This window comes from Octopus sinensis, linkage group LG5, assembly GCF_006345805.1.
Source record: "Octopus sinensis linkage group LG5, ASM634580v1, whole genome shotgun sequence".
NCBI lineage: Eukaryota > Metazoa > Mollusca > Cephalopoda > Octopoda > Octopodidae > Octopus > Octopus sinensis.
Genome location: NC_043001.1, coordinates 104475572 through 104495721, shown reverse-complemented (window position 1 = coordinate 104495721; position 20150 = coordinate 104475572). Strand labels below are relative to the sequence as shown.

The window sequence follows — 20150 nt, the reverse complement described above, 5'->3', positions numbered from 1 at the left end:
ACATTCTGAGTTCAAATATCAATGAAGTTAATTTTACCTTTCACTTTTTGAAATTGATAATAATAGTAGCAGTCCAGGATTGTTAAAACACCTGACTGGATGCCTTGTGGCATCTCATTCTGCTCTTTCCCTTCTCACAGCCATGCTTGTGGTGACACTGCTGTGAAGCTGTATTGGCCTTTGTCTTTTTCTTAGATAACATTGTGCTGTAGACAGAGGCTTCAATGTACATGCAACAGCTGGTCTTCTACACAGATTCCATCTACCAAATTTTATCCACAATGAATTGGTCAAACAATAACTGTGGTAGAAAATACTTGTCCAAGGTGCTGTGCAATGGGATTGAATCAGGAATTATGTGGTTTCAAATTGAACATCTTCCCTACCCAACAATGGCCACACCCATTTAAAATACAGCCATCCACTTTCACAGCCACAAAGAAGGCACAAGCATTTATATGCATTTAAAAAGTTTATTTTGCGATCATGTGATTCCAGAATCTATCTCAATACTCAACCCCTAACCTGGGGGCAAGCCAAATGTTGTGTATGAAATTTGGCAGCAGCAAGCTCTTAGAAAGCTCTTTTGCATGGACTTTACTTGTTTTTTGGTTTTAGATTTGATCCCTTGTCCATTGTAATACCACCAGCTGTACCAATGATGCATTCAGTGGAATTCCTTCTGTAGTAAGCATTCACTTGAGGTATATGGTCTGATGATAACAAGCAAGTGATGGTTTCATCCTTCCCTTTTCCTACCAGTGATGGAGGCCCTGCAAAATTGTCCTTATTTGGTTTTGTCATAAGAAACATTCTTTTGGGATAATAGGTCTGCTGGATAAGGACTGACCTAGGGCTAAGAAATTACTAAAAAGCTTAAAATATTTAATTTCTTACTAAATCTGGTATTATTTAATTATAAACTGCCACAGTGGATACACCTGCAGAAATGCGACAGTTGTGGGAAGAAAATATTGGATTTCACACTCTTAGGTCGTAGGATCAAATCCAGTGTGTTTGCCCATCCTGTATCTCAATTCATGTCAGTGTTGGGATTAATTTAGCAGGTAACCTCTTAAAGTTGTCTGAAATTGGGTTGCAACCTAACCACAGATAACACTTGCAGCAATGTAAGTCCTGTGGCAAATGTAGTGGTAGCAGCAGTAGCTGTTTTTGTAGTAATGGCTCTGATGGTGGTGCTAGTGCTGTTGCTAGTAGTATTAGTAGCAGCAGCAGTACTACTAATGACATTGGATCTACAATATTGATAATTAAGCATTGCATTTGACTGAATAATCTGTTAAAGGGTTAAAAATAAAGCTGCAAAAACCTTCAACATTCTATTATCTATGAAGGTTTTTCTAAAGACTTATAATTCATTTAAGAAATAAGGTAAACGATATCATTAGCCTACCTGTGACATCACAGTATGTAACAAGGTGCAGTTTCATCTAAGTCACCTGTTTTTTCTGATGTGTTTCTAACTAGATATGTCATGACTGAGATTTCTCTTGTTTTCTACCAAAATATTTAAAAGATTGGTTCTTGAGTGACCTTATTGGTAATTCCCTCACTTTCATTCATTTGGACCAAATCAGCAGTTCCTCTCCACCGATTATTTTTTACCTTCAGATATTCAGGTTGAACATCATACAGTGAAATTCTTACAAGTCTGACATAGGGCTTCCAAAATATCATGGAAACTGTACTATGTTTATGGATAAACGAATACACTCGGTTATGCCACTTCTTTAGTTGGTTTATATGTCTTTTTAATTAGATACATCAATCTTCCAGTTTTTTATGGTAACAAGGCCACCTTCCCAGTCCTACCATTTCTATTGGCTTTCAAATGCACTTTATTACCTATCTTGATGTTTTTTGATAGCTTTTTCGTATTTCCTTTACATCCTTTTTTTCTCTGGTAAAATGGATTTTAGTCTTCTTGTGAACATCAATTCTGCTGGAGACTTCTTCGAATTTATACTGGGATTAGTGATCATTCTGTATATTAAGAAATTTCTCAGTGCTTCAGCGTTTCATACTTCATTCCTTATTTTTCTTACCACGCTTTGGAAAGTGTCCAACTAATCATTCTAAAAGCCTGTTTGAGCTCAGGTGGTAGGGTGGAGTGAAAATATGCTTTATCATATGCCTTTTACATAAGTTCTTAAATTCATACTCAGAGAACTGCATTCTGTTGTCTGAAACTAGGGTGTCAGGGACACCGTTTCATCAGACTATTCATATAAGAAATTTATAGTTGTCTTAGATGTTTGTCTGTAGCACCTACAAACGTTCAGCCACCTAGTACAGCTATCCACTATGATTAGGTAGTAATCAATGTTTACTGGTTTGGCATCGTCAGTTTGCACCCTAGGCCATGGGTCCTGCCTCTCTGGCCATGATTGACATTTTATCAGCAGGACTTTGGCTGTGAGCGTACAACCTTACCACATTCTCACCAAGCTTTCGATATCTCAGTGTATAGTCGGCCAATAGACATGACACTTCATTTGGGCCTTCATCCGTGCCATTCCTGGATGTCCACTGTGAAATTGTTGCAATATGCTTTTTTGTAATGTAGTTGGAACCACCAGCCTTTGGGCATACATCAAAATATCATCACAAATTGAAAGACTACTGGCATTCAGATGTTCATTCTGTTTATTTTTTAAAGCTTCTTTTATTTTTGTAATATACTCATCAACTACAGCTTTCGTTCTTATATCCTGTGCCATCACTTGTAGTTCTAGGATAACATTTGTCATAATGCATTTAATTTCACTTTTCTGTTTGCAGTGTTGCTACATCAGTCTCTTCTAGTGGTACCCTATTTTTTAGAATCCATTTGAAAAGGTAGTCCATATGACCGATTTTTATGACGGCATGTATTGCATTTTGAAATTACAATTTAGTACAGTTACACAGCAACATTGCAAGTGGTTCACAGAATGAGTTGATTTATATTTCGGAAAATAAATATTAATCAAGTATTTAGAAAAATAATCCACAAAAAATAACCCCATGGCTATTTCACACAAAATAATATAATCTGGTAACATGAAACCATACTTTCACTAAGTGCTTTATGTGTCTATGCAGTGACAATTCGATACAAACAACTCCTCAACCATCCTAACTTTCACCCAACAGTAAGGACATGATAGCTGGATTGAGAGAGGGCTCCAGCATCACTCAGTTGTTGCATATTGTCAGCTAAGTTGATTAGAGGGAAATTTACTGAACCGTTTTACTCAGGGGCATAATGTACCTCTTGGTCCAGGAAGCAAAGCCATTACTTTATAATGGTGAAGTTAAAACCCTAATTAGTAAACCACATTCCTTTATTAGTCTAGCTCTGTGTTGCAAATAATTAGACCCCTACAAAATGTGTGATCTTGTGCATTGTTTAGAAATGATTACTTTAATTTTCCTACAGTCCTAAGTTGGTTGAAAGAATTTGTTCTGGAATTATTCCAATGTTCCTGAAATATTTGAAAGTTGATGTTACTGTGGATGTAGAGAAGCAAAACAACCAATTGCTTCAGGAAGTGAGGCAATATCCAGTTTGATTGAAGAGTCAATTACATGGTAAAATAGAACTACAAATGTTAAATCATTCAGTTTATTATAAAAGTCTAAACATATTCGCTCATTTTGAATATTTGTAGAAATACGATGTCCTTTTGAGAACATGAACAGGGGAGCTGTTGACAAAAAAAGAGCTAAGTAAATATTTATATTATGTTTTCTTTTTGTTATATTTCTGCTGCTTTTAAGTAAAGCATATATTACCCTACCTCTGGTATTTGTGTACTCTTTTTTCCACCTTGTTTCAAATTTATGTGCTTACTCTGGTATGTATATATATATATATATATTTAAGATGGTGAGGTAGCAGGATTGTTAGCACAACAGGCATAATGCATACTGGCATTGCATCCATATTTACATTTTGAGATTTTGAGTATAAATTCTGTTAAGGTTGACTATTTCTATCTGGTAGTCCACACAACTCTGTATATACCCACACTTTCACCTCTCACTCCCCCTCCCCGCTCTCTAAACACCCTTCTGTGGCAATATCCTACCACTTATATTATGACCTTCAAACCTCATGGGTATGCCCTGGCACTTACCACTCTCCATACCTTTCTCTGCCTTTACTCCACTATTCCATTTATATTCTGATCCCTGTCCCATATGAGTATGCCCAGCACTTTGCCACCATCTCTATTCTGCTTTCTCTCCCTCTCTCTCTCCATCTCCTGCTCTTCTTTCAGGTTGGGTAACCATTTATCACCTTTATGGTAGCACACCTGTTTCTGTCCCTATTTGTGATCTCTCTCTCTCTCTCTCTCTCTCTCTCTCTCTCTCTCTCTCTCTCTCTCTCTCTCTCTCTCTCTTTCCCTCTCTTTCTCTCTTCCCCCTCCCAGCCACTCTCAGGTAAACTTGTATCTATTGCAGTTTACTAAAAGCTTTCATGATCTGTCACAATATCACTTCTTCAAATGCCCCCTCCCCTCTCAAAAAATTTTTTAATTGCAACTTATTTGGTGACACTTTCACCAAGTAACCTGTGCTGGTGCCACATGAAAAGCACTCAGCCCACTCTGCTGAGAGGTTGGTTTTAGGAAGGGCATTCAGCTGTAAAAGCCCTCACAAAGCAGACATGAAAAACCCACACCACCACTTGAGAACTGGTGTTGTTGTGCTTGCATCACCATGACTTAGAGGTTCTGCAAAAGAGACCAATAAAACAAATAGCAAGTTTCAAGGGTTGATTCCTTTGACCAAAATTCTTGAAGGTAGTCCCCCAGTATGGTTGCAGTCTAATGACCAAAACAAGTATAAACAAGATATAACTTATATCCTCTGTTACTACTTGGAGGACTTGATGAACAAGGTGTTGAAGACTGATCCTTATGAGTTGTATTTTGGAAATAATACAGTCTACAAGGACATAAAAATATGCATCATTAAATATGATAATACTACAAAAATATACAGATTAAACATTTAGCAATCAGATTACTTTATTCACATAATTTTGAATTGATCAAGGTTTATCCTCTAGCTTTGAGAATTTCGTGAGATGATTGTTTATTTCTAGCGACATAAAAATGATGATCGTGATGTTGATGGGTGATGTATGTCTCTTTTTTACTTTTGCAGAAATCTAGCAGAAAGTCATTTTGGAAATGACAAGGTCAGTTCTCACTATTTATTTATTTTGTATGAGGCAGCATATTGAGTTTGTGTAGATTTTGGAAATAAGTTAGTAGATCCTCTGTTAATGTGAGTTGAAAGAGACAAGCATCCTAACCACAGACTTGTTATCTTTCATCTGTTTTATCTCATGCAGCCGGAGCCCTTAACAGTCATTTCTAGATTTAGCATCATTTTGTTTTCGAAGGTGAATCATTGTGTGTATGGGGAGGCACCTTCCTTTTTTAATATAGGTGTGTATACAGAAGCATCACCACCACCAATAGCACCAGTAGCAGAAAACTGGCTACAAACTTTTAATGCCACCCAGTTTAACACCCCCATCTGCTTCTTGGGTGCCTTTAGCATGAAATCTCTCACCTTCATGCACTTGGACCAAATCAACAGTTCCCTCTTCATCCATTTGTTTATTCCTTCAGATGTTAAGGTCAAGCAACACGCAGCACTACCTAATTAAAATGGAAACTAACCTGCCCCTCCAGAAAACGTTATTTATAACACTTTTAAAGTGGAAGGCATGGGAGGCAGGAAGATGTGAGATGAATTGGTGAGAGAGTATCTTCAGAAGTTGGGTCTCACAGAGGGAATGACAAGGTCCAGGGCTCCCGGTGGTTTGCTGTGCTTGACAAGACACATCAAGCTAAGTAGAGGTGTTGTTGTCCTTGCATACAGGCATGCCCACTGCACCTTTCTCTAGCTGAACATTTGTAATCTTGGAGGCTCATGGGTGCTGGTGCCATATAACATCCACCCAGTCCAATTCCACATATACACGCCCATGCTGAGCATGCATAAAAACATCCAGTACACTCTATAAATTGGTTGGTGTTAGAAAGGGCATCCAGTTGTAGAAACCATTCAAAAATAGAGGAATGGAGCCTGGTCGGCTCCTGTCAGACTGTCCAACCCATACCAGCATGGAAAACAGACTTTAAATGATAATGATGATGATGATAATTGATGAAGATTTAGCTGAGCAGATCAAATGACAACATAACACCTTTCTTGAATTTCTGAATTTCAGAATCGTGCTGACGTCAACATAGCTTTCTCATCTTTTCATAAGACAAGAAATAATATTTCAGGTGATAGGCAGAGGTAGAGTTTGTGGTTGGTAGGAGAAATACCCATTCCACCTTTCAAATGTAAATTAATAGACTTACCACACAGCCACACCTTTTAGTTTTTTGCAAGATTTAAGGGAGATTTTGTTGCTATATTTTAGTGACTACATAGAATCTTCTTTTTAAGAAAGGAATATCAAAATCAGTTGACTGTGTAAGATGAAGTGCCTTGTAGTATTATGTTACATCCCTTTAGTGCATCACTTCTCAAGTTAGGTAACATTCCCCATTAGTCAATGATTTCAGCTCTTTACTGGAAATTAGCATATATAGAGAAAAGATTTAGTTGTTTTTTCTATAGTGTTTCTCTGAGTCAGGTAGTGTTTTGTTTCATTGAAGAGTCGAAACCAGTCAAAAATTGAACTATTAATATCAAATCACTGTTTTTATTATAAAGTTAAAACAAATGCTTGTATTGTAATTTTTCTAGGAATATAAAGATTTTTTGAAGGAAGTGAATGATTATCCAGAAGATTTTGGACGCAAACACGCCAAGTGAGTGATTGTATAATATTCTGCTTAAGTTTGATTTTGACTTTGCATTACGAGGAGACTGTGATGTATAAATATGATAATGATATAAGGAAATATAAATGTAGGAATTAATAAGAGAAGCCATGACATTGTTGATATGAGACAACATGAAATATCTCTGTTCAGTATTTCAACTTCAGTAAGTCCTGGTTGCGCAACATTTTTGTTTGTATGTATTTAACTGTAAGACAAAAGGCTCAAACCTATTCCATACACCTACAGAACAGAAACAGGGGAGAATTTTCAGTTCAAGATCATTTCTTTCCCGAGTTCACATTGAAATGAATTGAACAATAAATATTTTAAACTCTGATTAAAATTAACATTCCCCTTTCCTGGTGCCATGTAAGATGTACCTCTGCTGGTGTCACTTCAAAAGCACCCAGTGCACTCTGTAAAGTGGTTGGAAGTGCATTCAGCTGTAGAAAGCTTGCCAAAGCAGGGGACTGGAGCTTGTTGCTGCTCCCCACCTTGCCAGTTCTGGTCAAACAATCCAACCTATGCTGGCATGGAAAACAGATAGTAAATGATGATTACGATGTTGATGATGATGACATCAAACTTTGGATATAATCATCTGCCAATCATGATTGCTTTTTGATGTAAGTGTCTCATTTTTATGAAGCTGAAATTGAAAACAAATTTGAAATTTTAATACAAATAATATATAATGTATAAGAAATTATGTCTTTAAAATCTTCTGCACTACAAAGTCATGTAAAGACATATACCATTACATTTAATAATCCTGTTTAAATCTGCAAGATCTGTCAGTTAACATGATTGTCATCTCAACCTGGTCTGTCTTCATTTTGCCCTGATTCAATTATAAAAAGTAAAACTGGAGATTAGACCTATTCAAATAAATTCTAGATTTAGATTAAAATAATAAAATGTACAAACATAAACAGTTCTGTAATGGTTCTTTTTGTGAGCTGATGTAGAAATAATGATGATGATTGTGATGTTGTGATGAAAATTTGTTTTTTTCTTTTGCAGGAAACTAGCAGATGAATACTTCAAAGGCCAAGAGGTTAGTTGATAGGATTTATTTACTGTGCAGTATATTGGCAGAGAGATTCAAGCATGGGATAGAAGGCTTTGCAGTATTTGTCTTGGTTTTCTACATTCTGAATTCAAATATCAGTGAAGTTAATTTTACCTTTCACTTTTTGAAATTGATAATAATAGTAGCAGTCCAGGATTGTTAAAATACCTGACTGGATGCCTTGTGGTATCTCATCCTGCTCTTTCCTTTCTCACAGCCATGCTCGTGATGACACTGCTGTGAAGCTGTATTGGCCTTTGTGTTTTCCTTAGATAACATTGTGCTGTAGACAGAGGCTTCAATGTACAAGCAACAGCTGGTCTTCTACACAGTTTCCATCTTCCAAATTTTATTCACAAGGAATTGGTCAAACAATTACTATGGTAGAAAACACTTGTCTAAGGTGCTGGGTATTGGGATTAAATCAGGAATCATGTGGTTTCAAATTGAACATCTTCCCTACCCATCTATGGCCACACCCATTTAAAATACAGCCATCCACTTTCACAGCCAAAAAGCAGGCACAAGCATTTACTTGCATTTAAACAGTTTAGTTTGCAATCATGTGATTCCAGGATCTATCTCAATACTCAACCCCTAACCTGGGTATCAAGCCAAATGTTATGTATGAAATTTGGCAGCAGCAAGCTCTTAGGAAACTCTTTTGCATAGACTTTACTTGTTTTTTGGTTTTTAGATTTGATCTCTTGTCCATTGTAATACCACCAGCTGTACCAATGATGCATTCAGTGGAATTCTTTCTGTAGTAAGCATTCACTTGTGGTATATAGTCTGATGATACCAAACAAGTGATGGTTTCATCCTTCCCTTTTCCTACCAGTGATGGAGGCCTTGCAAATGTGTCCTTTTTGGGTTTAGTCACCAGAAACGTTCTTTTGGGATTATAGGTCTGCTGGATAAGGACTGACCTAGGGCTAAAAGATTACAAAAGTGCCAAAAATAACGCACTTGTTCATAAATCTGGTATTATTTAATTATAAACTTCCTAAGTAGATAAACCTGAACAAATGCGATGGTTCTAGAAATCACTATTGGATTACACACTCTTAGGTGATAGGATAAAATCCAGTGCTGGTGGTTATTTTTTTTTTTTTATTCAGTGTTTGCCCCTCCTCTTCTTCAATTCATGTTGGTGTTGGGATTAAATTAGCAGTTAATCCCTTAATACTGTCTGAAATTGGGCAGCAACCTAACTACAGGTAACAATTGCAACAGTGTCAGTTGACACTGCAGTAGTCCTGTGGTGAATATAGTGGTAGTGGTAGTAGTAGTGGTTGTAGCAATAGCTGTAATTGTAGTAGTAGTGGTGGTGCTGGTGGTCATTGTCATCTTCCTAGTAGTAGTAGTAGTAGTAGTAGTAGTAGTTGTTGTAGTAGTAGTAATAGGAGAGGAGGGGGAGGAGGTGAAGCAGCAGCAGCAATGGTAGAGGTAGCAACATCTAATCTACAAGTCCTCATTTTCACTCATGTGGATATAATCATGACCAACAGTTTGGGTTTCATCCATATACAATCCCATAATCAAAACCCCAAATCTACAAGATAATGCATGACTAATTCAGAACAATGTGGATAAATATGAATTACATTTGACTGAATAATCTGTTAAAGGGTTAAAAATAAAGCTGCAAAAATCTTCAACATTCTGTCATCTATGAAGTTTTTCTGAAGTCTTATAAATTCATTTAAGAAATAAGGTAAATGGTATCATTAGCCTACCTGTGACATCACAGTATGTAACAAGGTGCAGTTTCATCTAAGTCACCTGTTTTTTCTGATGTGTTTCTAACTAGAGATGTCATGACAGATTTCTCTTGTTTTCTACCAAAATATTTAAAAGATTGGTTCTTGGGTGACCTTATTGGTAATTCCCTCACTTTCATGCATTTGGACCAAATTAAGCATCTGTAAATTAGTGTACATTCTGTGGATGTAGCGAAGCAAAACAACCAATTACTTCAGGAAGTGAGGCAATATCCAGGTTGATTAAAGAGTGAGTTACATGGTAAAATAGAACTGCAGATGTTAAATCATTAATTTTATTATAAAAGTCTAAACAAATGCTTTCATTTTGAATATTTATAGGGTTACGAAGATTTCTGCATTGAACTGGACAATAGAGATATTGACAAGGACAGAGCTAAGTAAATATTTTTATTACATTTTGCTTAAATTGCATTTTTACTTTATTGAAATGAGGAGATTGTGTTGTATAACTGTGATCACAATTTAGGCTGTGACTGTTGAGGATATGCGTAATCTTACAAGAAATGAAGCTAGTATGCTCTGCTGGATGTGTAACATCAGTGTGCATGCATAACATAGTGTAAACAACCTGAAAGTAAAGTTGGACATAAGAAGCATCAGATGAGCTGGACAAGAGAGACAACTGTGCTGGTATGGTCATTTGTAGAATATGGATGAGGAGAGCTGTTTGAATATGTGTTTCACCCTAACAGTGGAGGAAACACACAGAGAAAGAAGACCCAGCAAGACCTGGGATGAGGTGGTGAAAAATGACCTTCAAATGTTGGGCCTCACAGAGGCAATGACAAACGACCGAGACCTTTGGAGATGTGCTTGAGAAGACCCAGCAAGCCTAGTGAGACCATAACCGTGGCCTATGCTAGTGTTGCGTAACTGGCCTATTTAAGAGTAAACATCAATCATTGGGCAATAAACTGTACTTGAGAAGACCTGTTGAGTCAAGTGAAATCATTGTTGTGGCTGAAGCCAGTACTGCTTGACTGGAACCCATGCCAGTGCCACATTAAGAGTACCATTCGAGTGTGGTGGATGCCAGGGCCCCATGATTGGTGACATGCCAACGGCACATAAAAAGCACCATTCGTGCATGGTCCATGCCAGTGCCGTTTAACTGGCTCCCGTGCCAATGGCACATAAAAAGCACCATTCATGCATGGTCCATGCCAGTGCCGCGTAACTGAAGGTGATGATTATGACGATGAAGGTGGTGAACTGGCAGAGTTGTCAGTACAACAGGTATAATGCTTAGTGGCATTTTGACCATTTTTACATTCTGAGTTCAAATTCTTTTGAGGTTGACATTTGCCTTGCATCCTTTCAAGTTTGATAGAATAAGTAAAAATTGGGCAGTGGGGAGAATATAATTGACTTAGCCCTCTCCTGAATTTGCTGGCCTTGTGCCAGAATTTGAAACTATTCTAGAATAAGAATAGGATGGAGAAAGTTGAGAGAGCTATTACCTCTCTTTGCAATAAAAGGACTTTCTCTCAGAGTGAAAGGTAGGTTGTATGATGCATGTGTGTGAATGGTTATACTCCATTTATTGAGACATGGGCTCTGAATGCAAAATACATGCATAGACTGGAAAGAAATGAAGGGATTATGCTTTTGTGGGTGTGCAACATCAGTGTGCAAGTGAAACAATGTGCAAATGTGTTGAGAGAAATGTTGGTGATAAGTAGAATCAAATGTAGCATAAAATAGAGAAGACTAAATTGGTTTTCGCATGTGATGAGTGTGAATAATGATAGCTGAATAAAGGTGTGCTGACCACTGAAATTGGATGGTACCTGTAGTAGAGGGTAATGGTGGAAGGGATGGTATAAAGTGATAAGTACTGATTTGAGGATGTTGGGCCTCACAAAGTAAATGACAATGGACCAAGCTGTCTGGTGATATGAAGTTCTTGAGAAGACTTGATTGTGTTAATGACACTGAGTTCTACCCTACCCCTACACTCCATACTACATCTCTACCCATCCTTGCATTCCCTCCTTTCTCACTGTATCATTGCTACCTGCTAGCCCCTGACCTCTGTGCTCCACCTACATGTAATAATAAAGCTTTTCACACACCATACCCCAATAAAGCAATCTACATCTTCACATCTCTTCCTCACGTATCCTCCTTCATGCACGATGCTTACCTCTTTCTCCCCAGTCCTGTCCTCACAGCCCTATTTCTCTGTATCATTGCTATCTGTATATACACCCAAGCTTTCAACTCGCACTCCCCTCTCCCCCCTCTCTAATTAACACTTCTTTGGCAATATCCTGCCATTTATATTATGACCTTCAAACCTCATGGGTATGCCTTGGCACTTACCACTCTCCATACCTTTCTCTTCCTTTACTCCACTATTCCATTTATATTCCAATCCCTGTGCCATATGAGTATGCCCAGCACTTTGCCACCATCTCTATTCTGCTTTCTCTCCCTCTCTCTCTCCATCTCCTGCTCTTCTTTCAGGTTGGGTAACCATTTATCACCTTTATGGTAGCACACCTGTTTCTGTCCCTATTTGTGATCTCTCTCTCTCTCTCTCTCTCTCTCTCTCTCTCTCTCTCTCTCTCTCTCTCTCTGGCTTTCCCTCTCTTTCTCTCTTCCTCCTCCCTGCCACTCTCAGGTAAACTTGTATCTATTGCAGTTTACTAAAAGCTTTCATCATGTGTCACAATATCACCTCTTCTGAAATGCCCCCTCCCCTCTCAGAACATTTTTTTATTGCAACTTATTTGGTGACACTTTCACCAAGTAACCTGTGCTGGTGCCACATGAAAAGCACTCAGCCCACTCTGCTGAGAGGTTGGTTTTAGGAAGGGCATTCAGCTGTAAAAGCCCTCACAAAGCAGACATGGAAAACCCACACCACCGCTTGAGAACTGGTGTTGTTGTGCTTGCATCACCATGACTTAAGAGGTTCTGCAAAAGAGACCAACAAAACAAATAGCAAGTTTCAAGGGTTTATTCCTTTGACCAAAATTCTTGAAGGTAGTCCCCCAGCATGGTTGCAGTCTAATGACCAAAACAAGTATAAGCAAGATATAACTTATATCCTCTGTTACTACTTGGAGGACTTGATGTGGAAATAATACAGTCTACAAGGACATAAAAATATGCATCATTAAATATGATAATACTACAAAAATATACACTGATTAACCATTTAGCAATCAGATTACTTTATTCACATGATTTTGAATTGATCATGGTTTATTTTGTAGCTTTGAGAATTTCATGAGATGATTGTTTATTTCTAGAATGAGATTGTAAGGTAGGTGTGAGAGGCCCGCTCTGGCTATTTTCAACATTAAGCATGTGGAACATTTGGGCTGGATATAACTGCTTTAAATGTCAAAGAGTTAATTAGCCACAGCTGGTCAGTGAAAATGGTTTTCACCTCTCATTTGCTCTACTCTATGTTTAACAACAAAAAATTATATATATATTCTCATTTTTTCTTTTGCAATCCAAAAGTCATGCCTAGGTTGGTGGTGTAGCCAGATGCTATTGTCAGGAATATAGTTAAAGTGTATGCTAAGGAACTGTCTTCAGAGACATGATCATCTTTGGGAATACGTTATGATGATATACAACAACAGCCAAAGTCAGTGGACTCTACATGCTGCAAAGGTTATCTTTGGTACTTAATTGATAATATTTTATGAGGAGACAGATTGTTATGCATATGAAAGTGAGCAAGCAAATGCCCCAAGTGTTATTCTACACATCAGACCTGTTGAGGGTGTGATCCTCTTTTATGATTTCTATGTAGCTTTGGTTCATTAATCTGTATGGTGTCCATTTACACCACAAGGACCACTAGAATATAAACTCCAGTCTGCCCCCATTCTTCATTACTCTAACACTCTACAGAACTAAGCAGGTCCACAGTAACATGTTTTCTGTATTTCTTTGTTTCTTTGGCTGTTTGTTTTGTAAATGAGAAAGGCTGTATTTTGAATTTGAGAATAATGTTTCTTAAATATGTAAATGTTTGAGATGAGTTTCAGACAGTTTTGAAAGCTCATAGGAAATGCGAGCCTTTTACGAGAAAAACTGTGGGTTTGTATAATGGATACACAGACACACAAATACACAAATATTTTGCCATTTATAGATATAGAGATAATGTTTCTTAAATATGTAAATGTTTGAGATGAGTTATTGCAGATGTGATTATAAGTTTTTCAGATTATTAACTTCATCTTTTGAGATGAAAATGTTTTTTTATGCATCTCCATCTGCATTGTTTCATTTGGGACATTAAAACTGCATTTATAACATGCCATGCATTTATGGAGGGCCTTGTACATGAAACACTGCGAGGTTCTAAAGGTTGGGATGGAAGAATATTGAAAAACCTTAATGATAGAATAAACATTTTAATACATATGGAGTGAGAATTGAATTAATATAATGCTATAGAATGAAGATTCCGTAATTCCAAAGTGGGAAACTCATGAGAATCAAAGAATCAGGACATTTTCACGTTCTGAGTTTTTATCTCACCAAGGTCACCTTTGCCTTCCTTCGTTTCAGGGTCGATAAAGAAGTACCAGTTGTCATTACAGGCCTTGTGCCAAATTTAAAAGACAATATTTCTGTCTTTGCTAAATATCAATGGTCTGGTACCATGCATTAAGCCAGGAATAAAACTTGTAATATGGTTCAGAAATGGAAGTAATTGAAATGAAGTCCACATGTAGGTTCCAATATTAAGAGAGAATTCACGTCTCAAGATGAAGTTGTACAAAATATTATAATCTTATGATGTTTTTCTTTGTCTAGAGACATAAAAATGATGATGATCATGATGTTGATGATGATAGTCATTATGTGTGTTCCTTTCTTTCTTTTACAGAATACTCGCAAAAAGACATTTTTTTGATAACCAGGTTAGTTCTTAGTATTTATTTCTTTTCTACAAGGCAGCATATTGAGTTTGTGTAGGTTTTAGAAATAAGTTAGTAGATCCTCTGTTAATGTGAGTTGAAAGAGACAAGCATCCTAACCATAGACTTGTTATGTTTCATATGTTTAACTCATCCAGCCAGAGCCCTTAACAGTCATTTTTAGATTTAGCATTGTTTTGCTTTAAGGTGAATTGTTTGGGATATTCCTCTTTTAAAATAGCGGGGATAGCAGCAGCACCACCACCACCACCACCAATAGCTTCAGTAGCAGCACCACCACCACAAGCTGCAGCAGCATTGATTGTTATTTTTGTGGCTATTGTTGTTACTATTACAGTTACTGTTGTTTAGCTGCAAATGTCTTTCCATGAGAGTCTAAAGACCAAACAAACATGTTAAATCCTTACAATGAAAAAATATCTATGTGAATGAATTCTGCTAGATCTATGAAAGCTATAAAATGTGGATGGTAAAACTATGATGATGGTGATTTCCTTTCCAATCTACAGGTCGTTATTTTCATTCATATGGACACAAGATGGACTTAAGATGGATAGCTGTTTGGTTTTCATCAAACTCCTCTTTGCTTTATCAGGAAACTGGCTACAGGCTTTACATGCCACCCAGTTTAACACCCCCATCTGCTTCTTGGGTGCCTTTAGCATGAATTCTCTCACCTTCATGCATTTGGACCAAATCAACAGTTTCCTCTCCATCCATTTGTTTATTCCTTCAGATGTTGAGGTCAAACAACAAACAGCTCTACCAAATGAAAAAGGAAACTAACCCACCCCTTTTGCAAAACTTATGTACATTTTAAAGATAATAGTCGATGAAGCAATCACACAACAGCATAACACCTTTCTTGAATTTATGAGTTCAAAATCATGCTTAGGTCAACATAGCTTTTTCATCTTTTCATGTCTCAGAAGACAACAAATAATAAATAACTAATAGACTTACCACACAGCCACATCTTTTAGTTTTTTGCAAGATTTAAGGGAGATATTTGCTGCTATCTTTTAGTAACAGCATAGAATCTTTTTTTAAGAAAGGAATATCAAAATCAGTTGACAGTGCAAGATGAAATGCCTTGTAGTATTATGTCACATCCCTTTAGTGCATCACTTTTCAATTTAGGTAATATCCCCCATCAGTCAATGATTTCAGCTCTTTACTGGAGGTTAACATTATAGACAAAAGGATTTGCTTTTTTTAAAGTGTTTCTGTGAATAAGGTAATGTTTTGTTTCATTGAAGAGTCGAAACCAGTCCAAAATAGAATTATTAATGTCAAATCATTGTTTTTAGTTACAACAAATGCTTTTATTGTTACCTTTTCTAGCATTATAAAGAGTATCTCCGGGATGTGGATGGTCATCTAGAAGGTTTTGGACTCATGGAAACCAAGTAAGTGACTGTATAATATTCTGCTTAAGTTTGAATTTTACTCTGAATTATGAGGAGATTGTGATGTATAACGATATATGATAACGATATAAGGAAATATAAATATAATGTGATGTATAACGATATATGATAACGATATAAGGAAATATATATGTAGGAATTAATAAGAGAAGCCATGACATTGTTGATATGAGACAACATGAAATATCTATGTTCAGTATTTCAATATCAGTAAGACCTGGTTATGCCATTTCTTATACACTATTTTCGTTTTTATGAATTTAAATGCAAAACAAAAAGCTCAAGCCGTTTCCATACACAAACTGAGAATTTTCATTTTATGATCATTTCTTTCCCCAGTTCCGATTTGAAATGTTTTGTAAAGTGGTTGACATTAGGAAGTGCATCTAACTGTTGAAACCTCACCAAAACAGAGTTGCAGCTCTCCACCTTACCACTTCTGGTTAAACAGTCCAACCTATGCTCGCATGGAAAACAGATGGCAAGCTGGAGGGCCACAGCTCCAGTTTTATGTTTTGGCATGGTTTCTACTGCATGAAGCCCTTCCTACAACCAACTACTTTATAGAGTGTACTCAGTGCATTTATGTGGCAGTAGCATGTGAACTTCCTACATGGCACTGACATGTGTTCTCATGTGGCAACAGGACCAGTGGAGTTGCCAAGTGACTTGCAAGATGAAGGACTCTTAGTTGAGTGAGAGAAGGAGCGGAATCGAGGAATATAGCTGTGAGCCTGGCAAGAATTTAGTGCATGACAGAGAGACAGAGATAGTTGTCTTACTATAGAGGAGGTAGTTGGCTACCTCAGTCAGCCAGGCAAGGAGGAGCAAGGTGGGACAAAGTTAAGGAAAAATAAAATTATTAACTAACAACAACCAATAATCTCAGTCATCACCAACAGACTTAAAGGCTCTCTTATTGAGTTTTGTGTAACTACAAGGATTGCGTCAATTCTGAAATCCGCTGCTTTGGGAAGAGCAAGGATTGTAAGACAGGTCCATAAAAACTCATTCAAATACATTTAGGTAAAAACTGCAAAAACCTTCAGCATTCTCTAAAGATTAATAATGGATGAAGGTCGTAAAAAGACTTATAATTAAAATACATTCCAGTTTGATACACTACAGGCATCCACAAATATGATACCTGGTGATAATCAGAAATTGAACCTATTCAAATGTATTGTAGATTTAGATTGAAATAATATGATTTACAAACACAAAATTACTATTCTGTAATGTTTCTTTTTGTGAGCTAGTGTAGAAGTAATGATGATGATTGTGATGATGTGATGAAATTTTTTTTTTTGCAGGAAACTGGCTGTGAGATACTTCAAAGGCTGTAAGGTTAGTTGATATGATTTTTTCAGAGTGTATTATATTTGCAGAATGATTTGAGCATCAGATAGAAGGCTTTGCAATATTTGTCTTGGTTGTCTACATTCTGAGTTCAAATACCTGTGAAGATAAATTTACCTTTCACTTTTGGAATTTGATAATAATAGTAGCAGTCCAGGATTGTTAAAGCACCTGAATGGATGCCTGGTGATATCTCATCCTGCTCTTTCATTTCTCACAGCTATGCTTGTGATGACACTGCTGTGAAACTGTATTGGCCTTTGTCTTTTTCTTAGATAACATTGATGCTTATTTATTCACATTCATCATTATCGTTTAACGTCCGTTTTCCATGCTAGCATTGGTTGGACGGTTCAACTGGGGTCTGGGAAGCCAGTTGGCTGCACCAGGCCCAGTCTGATCTGGCAGTGTTTCTACAGCTGGATGCCCTTCCTAATGCCAACCACTCTGTCAGTAAGTGGGTGCTTTTTACGTGCCACCGGCACAGGTGCCAGGCAAGGCTGGCAAACGGCCACGATCAGATGGTGCTTTTTACATGCACCGGCATGGATGCCAGTCGGGGTGGAAATGGCAACGACCATGTTCGGACGGTTCTCTTACGTGTCACCGGCACTGGTATCACAGCTACAATTTCCATTGATGTTGATCAATTTCGATTTTCACTTGCCTCAACAGGTCTTCACAAGTAGAGTTTTGTGTCCCAAGAAGGAAAGGTATACATAAGTGGACTGGCTACATCCCAGGTAGAGGCCACGGGTTATGGTCTCACTTGTTCTGCCGGGTCTTCCCACGCACAGCATACTTCCAAAGGTCTCGGTCTCTGGTCATTTCCTTGGTGAGACCTAAAGTTCGAAGGTCGTGCTTCACCACCTCGTCCCAGGTTTTCCTGGGTCTACCTCTTCCACAGGTTCCCTCAACCGCTAGGGTGTGGCACTTTTTCATATAACTATCTTCATCCATTCTCACTACATGACCATACAGCGCAAACATCTCTCTTGCACACCACAACTGATGCTTCTTAGGTTCAACTTTTCTCTCAAGGTACTTACACTCTGTCGAGTATGAACACTGACATTATACATCCATCGGAGCATACTGGCTTCATTTCTTGCGAGCTTATGCATATCCTCAGCAGTCACAGCCCATGTTTCACTGCCATGTAGCATGGCTGTTCGTACACATGCGTCATACTGTCTGCCTTTTACTCTGAGTGAGAGGCCTTTTGTCAACAGCAGAGGTAAGAGCTCTCTGAACTTTTCCCAGGCTATTCTTACTCTAGCAGTTACACTTTCAGCACACCTGCCCCTGCTACTGACTTGGTCACCTAGGTAATGGAAGCTATCAGCAATTTCTAGTTTTTCTCCCTGGAATGTGTCAGAAGTTGGTCTCTGCACTGAATTAATCATGCATTATCCTGTAGCTTTAAAACTTCAATGATGAGATTATTTATTTTGAAAATGATATTGTAGGATAGGTGTGAGAAGTCAAATGTAGTTCGTGTGAATGTAAAATATTCAGGCTGGGTATGAGTGCATTCAACCAGAAAAGCTTAATTCCAGCTAGGTTCTGAATGAGCAATGTTGTTGAAAGTGATACCATTTTGTCTTCTTTCCTTACCCAAATACTATATCTGGATTCTGTAAGATCCAGTATATCCAAATCTCTTAACTTTTTTCTCTCTTATTCGAGATGTAAGGAGTATTTTGGAACTTCTTTTCATGAAGTGGAGGATTATTGCCTGATTTTGAATCTCACATTTGTCAATTTTGTCTTGCATCTTTTCTGATTTCAGAAAATATTAGTCAAGTATTTAGAAAAATAATCCACAAAAATAACCCCATGGCTATTTCACACAAAATAATATAATCTGGTAACATGAAACTATACTTTCACTAAGTGTTTTATGTGTCTATGCAGTGACAATTCGATAAAACAACTCCTTAACCATCCTACCTTTCACCCAACAGCGAGGACATGATAGCTGGATTAAGAGAGGGCGCCAGCATCACTCAGTTGTTGCATATTGTCAGCTAAGTTGATTAGAGGGAAATTTACTGAACTGTTTTACTCAGGGGCATAATGTACCTCTTGGTCCAGGAAGCAAAGCCATTACTTTATAATGGTGAAGTTAAAACCCTAAGTAGTAAACCACATTCCTTTATTAGTCAAGCTCTGTGTTGCAAATAATTAGACTCCTACAAAATGTGTGATCTTGTGCATTGTTTAGAAATGATTACTTTAATTTTCCTACCGTACAAAGTTGGTTGAAAGAATTTGTTCTGGAATTATTCCAATGTTCCTGAAATATCAGAAATTTGATGTTGCTGTGGATGTAAAGAAGCAAAACAACCAATTGCTTCAGGAAGTGAGGCAATATCCAGTTTGATTGAAGAGTCATTTACATGGTAAAATAGAACTGCAGATGATTTTATTATAAAAGTCTAAATACATGCTTTCATTTTGAATATGTATAGGGTTATGGAGTTCTTTTGAGAAACCTGAACAATCGTACAAGTATTGACAGAAAAGGAGCTATGTAAGTATTTTTATTAAATTTATTTAAGTTGGATTTTTACCTTATTGAAATGAGGAGATCATCGGGTATAAGTATGATCACAATATAATAATATATATACATGGTGCCAGGACAATTTGTTGTTGGTTAATTTATCCCTGCTCAATTCGTTGTTGATGAACACCTCCTCAGGTCAGTTCATTAC

General features: G+C 37.3%; 1 protein-coding gene across 1 annotated transcript in view; it reads left to right on the top strand.

Moving 5' to 3' along the window:
- The window catches only part of LOC115212235, a 323796-nt gene that overhangs the window by 160966 nt on the left and 142680 nt on the right, over positions 1 to 20150 (top strand). The window contains exons 44-51 of the mRNA XM_036502985.1: positions 5179 to 5212; positions 6787 to 6851; positions 7890 to 7923; positions 10044 to 10102; positions 14590 to 14623; positions 15986 to 16050; positions 17385 to 17418; positions 19905 to 19966. Of these exons, the coding sequence (XP_036358878.1) occupies positions 5179 to 5212; positions 6787 to 6851; positions 7890 to 7923; positions 10044 to 10102; positions 14590 to 14623; positions 15986 to 16050; positions 17385 to 17418; positions 19905 to 19966 (387 nt within the window). The remainder of the gene's footprint in view (positions 1 to 5178; positions 5213 to 6786; positions 6852 to 7889; positions 7924 to 10043; positions 10103 to 14589; positions 14624 to 15985; positions 16051 to 17384; positions 17419 to 19904; positions 19967 to 20150) is intronic.